The sequence below is a fragment of the Tupaia chinensis genome, unplaced genomic scaffold, assembly GCF_000334495.1.
Source record: "Tupaia chinensis unplaced genomic scaffold, TupChi_1.0 Scaffold144255_1, whole genome shotgun sequence".
NCBI classification, from domain to species: Eukaryota; Metazoa; Chordata; class Mammalia; order Scandentia; family Tupaiidae; genus Tupaia; species Tupaia belangeri.
In genome coordinates, this window is record NW_006204113.1 from 1475785 (window position 1) to 1486271 (window position 10487).

General features: G+C 48.4%; 1 protein-coding gene across 1 annotated transcript in view; it reads left to right on the forward strand.

Moving 5' to 3' along the window:
- The first annotated feature begins 3520 nt into the window (after positions 1-3520).
- The window catches only part of PPRC1 (PPARG related coactivator 1), a 16063-nt gene continuing 9096 nt past the window's right edge, over positions 3521-10487 (forward strand). The window contains exons 1-5 of the mRNA XM_006166338.3: positions 3521-3724; positions 8483-8673; positions 9218-9364; positions 9469-9561; positions 9671-10479. Of these exons, the coding sequence (XP_006166400.1) occupies positions 3574-3724; positions 8483-8673; positions 9218-9364; positions 9469-9561; positions 9671-10479 (1391 nt within the window). The 5' untranslated portion in view covers positions 3521-3573. The remainder of the gene's footprint in view (positions 3725-8482; positions 8674-9217; positions 9365-9468; positions 9562-9670; positions 10480-10487) is intronic.

Consider the following 10487-nt stretch of genomic DNA (forward strand, 5'->3'; position numbering starts at 1 on the left):
AAAGACAGACAGAAATAAGAGAACAAAAAATGACCAAGAAAAAGGCCAACTTAATGGTAGGGACAAGTTCAGAAATATCAGTAATAATGTTGAATGTTAACTTCCAAGATTTAGGTAGAAAGATCAGACCATAGTAACACTGCAAATTCAATAGAAGAGATACTAATTACATGAGTCTGAACTAGTGAAATAGAATTTTTTGATTTTACTGATTTTCTTCGATGCTTTGATATCTATATTTAAGGATTTTTGTCTTCTCTTGAACTGTTGGTAGGTAGATCTATCTACTATTTGAACTGAATCCTACCCTTTTTCCTGGCTTTAAGTTTTAAGCAAATTTCTTTTAACAGGCTTTGATTTTTAAAAGTTATTTTACTTATTTATCATTTATTTTCATTTGACCAGAGGGAGACATAGAGATAGAGAGAGAGAGAGAGAAAGCAAGCCACCAGGTCCAGAACTTGAACTGTGGTTGACCACATGGGAGTGTCCAGTGCCTTAACCACACCACCTGCTAGTCACCCAATAGGCTTTGATTTTTGAGCTACTAAAACTAAAACTGTTTTTCTTGAAATTAAAAAGTGCGTTAAAAAAACTATTAATACCTTTTTAATGACTGTAGTAAGCTACATAGTCTCAGCGAGGTGCTACTTTATAGAATGTTCACTTTACTCACTGAGGTTTACTCCTAAAGTCAGACATGTATTCATAGGTATGTATATATCAGCTGTGCTTGGTATTGAGTTTTTTTTTTAAAGAATTATTTTATTTAACTTTATTTGTTTATTTTATTTAATTATTTTAATTTGGCCAGAGAAGGACAGAGTGAAAGAGAGAGAGAGCAAGAGAGAGTGAGAGAAAGCAAGCTGTTAGGTCCAGGACTCAAGCCATAGTCAGCCATGTGGGAGTCCAGTGCCCTTAACCACCACGCCACCTGCTGGCCCTAGTATTGAGTTTTTAACGTAATTAAGATCTTTAGTGAATCAATAAAATGTGGGAGAAAAGGTATGGAAAACAACTGTAGATACCAGAGACAGTGTGGGATAAGGGAGGGAATTGGCAAAGGGTGAGAGGTCAGGAACCAAGGGGGAAAATTAAAAAAGAAAAATATATAAGAAACAAGAAATAGAAAAAAATATTTTTTTTCCTTTTTGAATATTTATTGCAATTTATGATTTACATATAATGATTACAAATCTTTGTAGGATGCAGAATAAAAATATTTGTTGATTATAACATATATGGTAACATCCTTGATTGAGCCAATATACAATGTATTCTGGATGGAAAATCTCATTTGGTATACTGTATTGATATACAATGAGTGACTATAAATAAAGAAATTTAAATTAAAAAAAGATAGGGTCCAGCAGGTGGTGTTGTGGTTAAGGATGCTGGACTCCCACATGGCCGACTATAGTTCGAGTCCCAGACCTGGCAGCTTGCTGTTTCACTTTCCCTCTCTCTCTCTTGCTCTGTCCCTCTCTGGCCAAATGAAAATAAATAAACAAATTAAGTTAAATAAAATAATTCTTTAAAATATTCTAAAATTAAATAATCCTAAAATTAAAATATAATAATTATGTATTCAATTTCATTTATTATTATTATTTTTTAAATTTCCTATAGGACTCAAAGCCTAATCACTACAGTTAGTGCCCTAAGTCACCAGTATTTACATAGCATCTCTTTTATTGGCCGTAGGATACATACACTTACTGGAGAAAAAGAGAAGAAAAGTGAGAAGCCACTTCCCAGTGGAGGATGGCCACACCACAATCCCTTCTCCTCTCAGGATTTTGGGCCCACATGCATACGCATCTGGCATGACTTTCAAGCTGCCAGGTGCAGGACTGGAACTGTGGTTGGTCATGTGAGAGTCTAGTACTTTAACCATCACACCACTTGCTGTCCCCCTCCCTTGCCCCAGTATTTTTCAGAATATATTATTTTTCAATTATTTATTTTATTTTGTTATTATTATTTATTTTTTAAATTTGACCAGAGAGACAGAGGGAGAAAGGGAAAGTGAGAAAGCAAGCCACCAGGTCCAGGACTTGAACTGTGGTCGACTATGTGGGAGTCTAACACCTTAACCACCACGCCACTTGCTGGTCCCCATAGAAAAAGTTTTTTTTTTTTTTTTTTTTTAAATAAAAACAGGACAAGGAACCAGCAGTTAGCTTAATGGCTATGTCGCTGAACTCCCATGTAGTTAACCGGAGTTTGATTTCCAGACCCGGTGGCTTCAACTCACGCCAGGATCACGTGCGAGCATGCCCAAGAGAGGAGAATGGAAGAGAAGGGATTGCAGTGTGGCCATCCCCCCCAGGGGATGATTTCTCACTTTCTGTCTCTCTGTCTCTGTCTGTCTTTCTGGTGAGTACATGTGCTCTGTAGCAAAAACCTCTCCAAAACAAACAAAAAAACAGGACAACAGGGCTAACCAGTGGCTTGGTGGTTTAAGGCAGCTGGTTCCCACTTGGCTGACTATGAAGTATGAGTCCTGGACCCTGTGGCTTGTATAAACACATCAGGTATGTGTGTGTCCAAATCCGGAGAGGAGAATGGAGGAGAAGGGATTATGCCATGGCCATCCTCCATCGAGGGATTGCTTTCTTACTTTCTTTTCTTTCTGGCGAGCACAAGCGCCCTCTAAAAAATTAAGAAAAAAAATAAGCAGATGGTGTGGTGGTTAAGGGTGCTGGACTCTCACATGGCCAACATTGGGGTTGGAGTCTGGCAGCTTCCTTTCTCACTCTCTCAGTTTCTGTCTCTCTCTAGTCCAATTTAAACAAATAAATAAAGTTAAATAAAAAATAATTCTTTTTAAAAAAAGAAAGTAAAGAAAAAATAGAAACACAGAGAGGGATGATTGACGGGGATACTCAAAAAGGCTGTCCTAGGTCATACGGGGTATGGAAGGATGTTTTGAGGTTCTATTCAGTATTCCAAGCAGACAAACAAAGGCAGAACACCTGTTGTCCTTGGAGGACAGCAAGGAGACATGAAGCAGCAGGAAATACATTTGCAGTCAGAAGTCAACATAGGTTTCTGAATAGCAGCAGAGAGCGACTGCAGAATGCGGCATTTTCAGATTAAATTTGCAGAAGTGTCGCAGTCTAGGATTAAGTGAGGGCTAGCTCACGGAATGCGGGAGCCCACGAGGGGGTGCTGTTTCAAAACGTAAGCCCACTTGGACTAAGGTGGAAGGAACAGTAGGTAGAACGTCAGATAAAGCGGGCGTTCCAATAGTTGGACAAACGAACGAAAATAAAAGAATATGCAAATGTTAACTCTCCCTGTTAATACCGCGCGCTCTCGAACTTGGTCCTCCCCCCACCTAACACAACACGGAGCACTATAATATGCCGGCTTGTTTAAAGCGACTACTACTCCCAGGAACGCTCGCGCGAGGCCAGAGCCCTCTTCCCGGGGCAAGCGGGCCTCGCCGCAAGGCCTTCTGGGATCCGTAGTTTTGCAGTGACACTCGGGAGTTGTAGTCCCTTTCTACAATCCGCTGGGCGAGGCGGCGCCGGCGATCAGAGCAGCGCTGGGCGTTTAGGGGCCAAGATGGCGGCGCGCCGGGGACGGAGAGACGGAGTCGCGCCGCCCCCGAGTGGGGGCCCGGGTCCGGACCCGGGCGGGAGAGTCCGAGGCAGCGGTTGGGGTAGTCGGAGCCAAGCGCCGTATGGGACTGTGGGCTCTGTGAGCGGCGGGGGGCCGGGGAGAGGCTGGGGGGCGGCCCGTGGTTGGCAGCAAAGCGGCGTGCCCTCTGTGAGGGGCGGGGAGCAGGTGAGAGGCTGGCGGGCGGCCCGTGGTTGGCAGCAAAGCGGCGTGCCGGGCGGTGACACGTGGACGCCACAGGAAAGAGAGGAAGCGCTTGGGAGTCGATGCCGGGTGGCCATGGGAGCGGAGTCTGGCCGAGTGGACCTAAGGCGTTTGCAGGGGCTACACGGACAGAGGCGGGATCCTTACAGCCATTCCTGGGGAACGCTGAAGGGGCAAAGCCCGGTGTCGGGAACATGGCCCAGGGTGGCGGAGTCTGGGATTCAGACTGGGAGTCCATCCTCCCTCTGAGGATGCCGAATGGGACTCTAGCCTGGCGCCGCAGTTCCCTTTTCGGAGCCACGTGTGGTGGGGGGAGCAGTTTTCCCGGGAGAACTTGTCTGCCTCCCCTCCCCCTCTAGGCGGCCCCAGCACCCACGTGGGTAGGACTCCCTGTTGGGGGGGGGGCTGGCGCGGGCCACGGGTCCACGTGGGGGCGGGGAGGGGATGTCCACGTGGCTCCTGTCCCAGGCTGTCGGGCATCTGGTGTCGGCCCGAGAGCCGCACTGCCGGGAACTGGGTGTGTCTCAACCGGTCCCGCCATCTCTGGCCGGGGCTGGTAGACCCTGGCCGGGTAGAGACTGCTGTAGTCAACTTTGCTCTGTGTCTTGGAGTTTCTTTTCTTTTTCTCTCTCTCTCTCTCTCTTGGCTTGGGTCCGCAGCGCCTCTCGACAGCGGATGGTGTCGGGGGACGTCCCAGATGTTTGGGGAGTCCGTTCCTCGCGGATAATTGGGTACGATGGGGAGGGTAAAGGGCTGAGACTGGAGAGCTGTGGAGGAGTGAGCTTGTGGCAGCTTCTGTCTGACCGGCTTGGGGTGGGTTGTGAGTCACGGGCACTGACGTTTTGGCTGCCCGCAGTCCTGCCCCATTCGTGATTCAAAGGACATGAGTGCCAGCGTACACCTGCGAGGAGCTTAAGTAAGAGGACGGGAATCGACGCTCAAAAATTGGGGAGGCTTCCAAGGTTGGCTTCTGTGAACTGACATAGAAATTGGGATGGTGCGCGTTTAAAGCTCCCTGGAGTCTTTGCTGGAGATGGGGAAAGTTGGAGGCGATGTGAAAACTACCCAACACTAGTTGAACATCTATTGGATGAGGGGGAACTCTTTCTGCAAGGTCTTTTTTTCTTGGTTTTCAGTTCTCCATACTTTTCTCCATACTTGAAAAGCGTTAACTGTTATTTATTGGAGGGCTTCTTGAAAGATCCCGCTCTTGGTGGAAGTGGGCAGGAATAAGTTTGAACTGTTATCTCTTTATCTCTAAAGCCCTTAAGCTGAGTCCTTGACAGCATTTGTTTGTTTCTAGGTGGGAGTTGGGCTGCAAGCTGCCTGGTAATGTCAGGTCCAGAATACCAATTCAGGCTCTTGCCCAGGGGAAGGTGGTTTCTGGGATATGGATCTGGGAGAAGCCTACCCCTTTTTTCTCATTTTCTCAGAGATCACATCTTTTGGGGCTGGTGAGGCATGCCCTTTAAGGAAGAGGCAAGAGGGATCCAAAATTGAGCTGATACAGAGGATCTCATGGAGAAGGTGTGGTGCCCTTCCCCCCACACTGACCAAAGATGGGTGTATGGGAGCTAGTCAGTGGGCCAGCTGTTCTGATACCATTATGTTCAGGCACAGGGGTACACTGGTAAAGCACACAAACACAGCCCTTGCCTTCCAGGATCTTATGTTTTAATCCAGATAGAGAGATAAGAAATAATGAGTGAGACAAAAGGAAAGTATAGGCTATATGGGATTATGTATAATTAACAACAGTCATCTATTTGAGAAGGGATTTATTTATTTACTTATTTTGAGAGGTTTTTGCTATAGGACGCATGCGCTCGCCAGAAAGAGACAGAAAGCGAGAAATCACCCCCCAGGGGGGATGGCCAGGCTGTAATCCCTTCTCCATTCTCCTCTCGGGATCTTGGGGACGCACGTGCACGCGCGCGCGCACACACACACACACACACACACACACATGCGCGTGCCTGGCATGAGTTTAAGCCACCTGGGTCTGGGACTTGAACTGCGGTCGACTACATGGGAGTCCAACGACATAGCCATATGCCATCTGTTGGTCTTTGTAAGCTGAGACCAGAAGACTGCAGAAGTGCGAGAAGACCTTGAGGAGGGAGAGACCATGGCTTTTTGGGGAAACTGAGATGTATTCACTTGGCAGACCGTTGGAGAAGACACGAAGTAGAAGGGAGGTAGGGAAGACCAGGACCTCTGCAAGCCATGAGAAGGAGCTTAAGCTTCATGCTAAGCAAAGTGAAATGCCACCAAAGGGATTTACAGAGGGTCTCTGTAAAGAAAGCGACCAGACATGCATATTCAAAGGTTTCTGACTGGAAGGACAGGATGGACATGGGAAATCCAGTTGGGAATTGGTCGAAGTTAAAGATTCTGGTGGCTGGCTCTCATTCAGCCTGAGCTATGCGATTTGGGGACTGAGGGATGGGTGAGATCAGTAAGGGGAGAAGTCTTGGGCTGGGGCTCCAATACCTGTCTGATAGAGGTGGAGATGAGTAGTTCCTGGAGCCAGGCATTGTCCTGAGTCTGGCCTAGTAACTGGGCCTCTGGTATGGTAGGTGGCAGAGCAGGTAGAGATGCAGGCTCTTTGCTCACCCAGGTGTTGCTGAGCCAGGTGATGTTTAGCTGCTGCTGTTAATTACAGGATAGTGAAGGCCTGGAGGGGTTAGTGCCAGAAATCTGCCACCTTTCACTTCATCTCCGCCTGGCCTAAAGTATCCCTCGTCAGCTTTTCCTGTCCCTGGGTCTTGCACTCCTCAACTTTGAGTTGGGGGGAGAGGTGGGGTCTGGCTTGTCTGTTTGGTCCTGCTCTCGGGTCTTTGTAGTGCGTTTGCTGTAGTGGAGATACCTGCGGCTCTGGCCTTACTAGTCCATTCCAGCCACTTCTGGCCCTGCCCACACCCACACTTGACAGGTCTGGGCGGGCGGCTCCCTGCCTGACAAGGCTGAAGATGTTGCTAGCTCTCAGGAGTGTTTGCGGGGGGGCTCTCTACTATAGCATCAAACTTTCTCCTTTTTTCACTGTTGCCGGTACGGGTAGGAAAGAGAGTTCCTTTGGAACTACCATTGAAAGGTTGGATGGCACATTTTTGGGTCTTAAAATAAAAATCTGAAATGCATGTTAATATCAAGTGTTGATAAGACTGTGCCAGGCATCATGGATAACTGGGAAGAGTGGTCACTCTTCTAGGAGCCAAGAAGAATATAAGTTAATAGGGCCAGCAGGAGGCATGGTGGTTAAAGATGCTGGACTCCCACTTGGCTGATCATGGTTCAAGTCCTGGACCTGGTGACTTGCTTTCTCACTTTCCCTCTCCCTCTCTTTCTCTCACTCTGTCCCTCTCTAGTCCCACAGTCACTGGTGATGTTTGTTGAATGCTCAGAGTCTCCTCAGGACTGGAGTAATTTCTGTCTTTTTTTTTTTTTTTTTTTTTAAGAATTGTTTAATTTCTGCTCTCGGGTCTTTGTAGTGCGTTTGCTGTAGTGGAGATACCTGCGGCTCTGGCCTTACTAGTCCATTCCAGCCACTTCTGGCCCTGCCCACACCCACACTTGACAGGTCTGGGCGGGCGGCTCCCTGCCTGACAAGGCTGAAGATGTTGCTAGCTCTCAGGAGTGTTTGCGGGGGGGCTCTCTACTATAGCATCAAACTTTCTCCTTTTTTCACTGTTCCCGGTACGGGTAGGAAAGAGAGTTCCTTTGGAACTACCATTGAAAGGTTGGATGGCACATTTTTGGGTCTTAAAATAAAAATCTGAAATGCATGTTAATATCAAGTGTTGATAAGACTGTGCCAGGCATCATGGATAACTGGGAAGAGTGGTCACTCTTCTAGGAGCCAAGAAGAATATAAGTTAATAGGGCCAGCAGGAGGCATGGTGGTTAAAGACGCTGGACTCCCACTTGGCTGATCATGGTTCAAGTCCTGGACCTGGTGACTTGCTTTCTCACTTTCCCTCTCCCTCTCTTTCTCTCACTCTGTCCCTCTCTAGTCAAATTTAAATAAATAAAGTTAAATAAAATAATTCTTTAAAAAAAAGCTAATAAAAGCCAAAGGGTTTTTTGCCCTAAAGGAATTCAGAATCTATCTTCAGTGGCAAAGCAAATAATATCATTGGATTGGAGGGCAGGATGTGATTGCCAGGAAAGCAAATGCTGTGGGAAAGTATGTGAATTTAGGAGTGCAGAGAGATCAGCATGGGCCTGAGGTGTGTTTTTGAAGAAGGGAGAATTTGAACTAGGCAGAGAACAGAGACCTGAGTGGGACTCATGGTAGGTAAAGCCATCATAGCTCCAACTGTCTCCTTGCTGACTTTTCCTTTGGTGTAGCTCTCAGACTGTCCCTTCACCAGTGTCCACAGATGACTTCTGAACGATCTTGATCTTTTTGATGTTTTTACTCCACAGTTTAAAAATCTCCTATGGCTCCAAGTATTTCTGGATGGAGTCCAACTTTTTCCTATCCAGAAGATTCTTGAACACTGCCATCCTGGTTGGGGTTCTAACTCACGGGTTGTAATTCTCTGCCCAGCTAACCCAGAAGTTTGGTAGAAATTGGGCCTGTAGATGGAGCATATCGATCAGTTGCCCCAGGGGCCCATTTCCTTCTGACCCTCCCCCCTTTTGCCCCAGGTGCTGCTGCATGAGCAGGGGGATGATTCTGGTTTTGTGAGTCTGTCTCGGCTGGGCCCCTCTCTGCGGGACAAGGACCTAGAAATGGAGGAGCTGATGCTGCAGGATGAGACGTTGCTGGGGACCATGCAGAGCTACATGGATGCCTCCCTCATCTCACTCATTGAAGATTTTGGGAGCCTTGGAGAGGTGAGCTGGGCTGGGATTGGAGGTCTTAGGCAGCATCTCTGCATAGCACGCTCTAGCTCACATTTTGGAGTTGTTTTAGGTATGGTTCTGCCTTGGAGGACCTTCGCTCCTGAGTACCCACCCTGAGTCATTGAAGTATGTTTGTCTATAGGTAGGAGTTAGACTGCAGGCTGCCAGAGGATGTCTTGTGTGAGATGCCCAGGCTAGCATGGACTGCAGTCCGAGGCCCTCCCCGATCTGGGCTCCTGACCTACATGTTCAGAGGGCTGTGATCTGGGTTTTTGAGCCCAATTCCAGCCTAGCCAGGGTTATCTGCTGACCAATCCAAGCTTAAGACTCAAGTCTGACAGGTCTCTGTGGACACTGGAGAAGTGGTAGATGGTAAATGAGATTGGAACACTTACTTCCTGGTACCAGATCTCTGTCCATGGCAAGTCGAGCTGAGCCAAACCCAGAAGACTGATTTTGGCATCCAGTCCTTTTCCGTGGCCCAGTGGGTTATTAGAGATATGAGTAGGAACCTCCCGTTGTCTTTCTGGAGCAGAGCAGGTTATCTCTGGAGGACCAGAATGAAGTGTCGCTGCTCACAGCTCTGACGGAGATCTTGGACAATGCAGATTCTGAGAACCTCTCTCCGTTTGACAGCATCCCTGATTCGGAGCTGCTTGTGTCACCTCGGGAAGGCTCATCTGTGAGTGTGGGACCAGGACAAGGGATGGGTGGTTGGAGAAAAGGTGGGCCTACTTGCGTATTTCTGAAGCACAAACTGATTTCAGGTCTCTCTCTCCCTCTTAGCTGCACAAACTGCTCAGTCTTTCTCGGACACCCCCAGACCGTGACCTCATCACCCCGGTTGACCCACTGGGGCCCAGCACAGGCAGTGCTAGAGTGAGTGGGGTAGACTCAACTTAGGGAGCCTCTAGTAGGGGGAGTGTGTGGGGACAAATCAGGAAAATACTTTCCTGGAAAATACTTCTGAGGCTTCTTTTCTCTTTAGCAGGTTGAGATGTCTCTCGCGGATCCCCCTTGGGACTTCTCCCCACCATCCTTCTTGGAGACATCTTCCCCTCGTCTTCCTAGCTGGAGACCCTCAAGATCAAGACCACGCTGGGGTCAATCCCCTCCTCCCCAGCAGCGCAGTGATGGAGAAGAGGAGGAGGAGGCAGCCAACTTTAGCGGCCAGATGCTGGCTGGGGATCTTGACAGCTCTGTGAGCAGCATCTCAGACTTCCCTATGCACCTGTCCTCCCCCGAGGAGGAAGATAAGGTACCAGCAGCAGTGACGTCCGTTCCAGCAGCTGGCGATGAGAGCATCTCCTCCCTGAGCGAACTGGTGCGGGCCATGCACCCGTACTGCCTGCCCAATCTTGCTCACCTAGCATCACTTGAGGAGGAGCTTCAGGAGCAGCCAGATGATCTGACACTGCCTGATGGTTGTGTGGTGCTGGAGATTGTGGGCCAGGCGGCCACAGCAGGTGATGACCTGGAGATCCCAGTTGTGGTGCGGCAGATCCCTACTGGACCTCAGCCTGTGCTCCTGGGTGACTCACTAGAGGCTAGTCCTGCCTTGCAGTTGCTCATGCCCACGCTGGAGTCAGAGAGGGAGGAAGCTGTGCCCAAGATAGCCCTCTGCCCTGAGAAGGAGGGATTGCCATTGGACTCGGAAGAAAACCTGGACTCGGCCTGCTTATTGGACCCCAGCAAGGGCACAAAGTCAGTGATGCCCAAGGAGCCTCAGAACCCACCTAGGAATGCAGTGCTGGGATCCCAGAAAGCTCGAAAGGGTAGGAAGAAGAAGAACCAAGAGCCAGCTG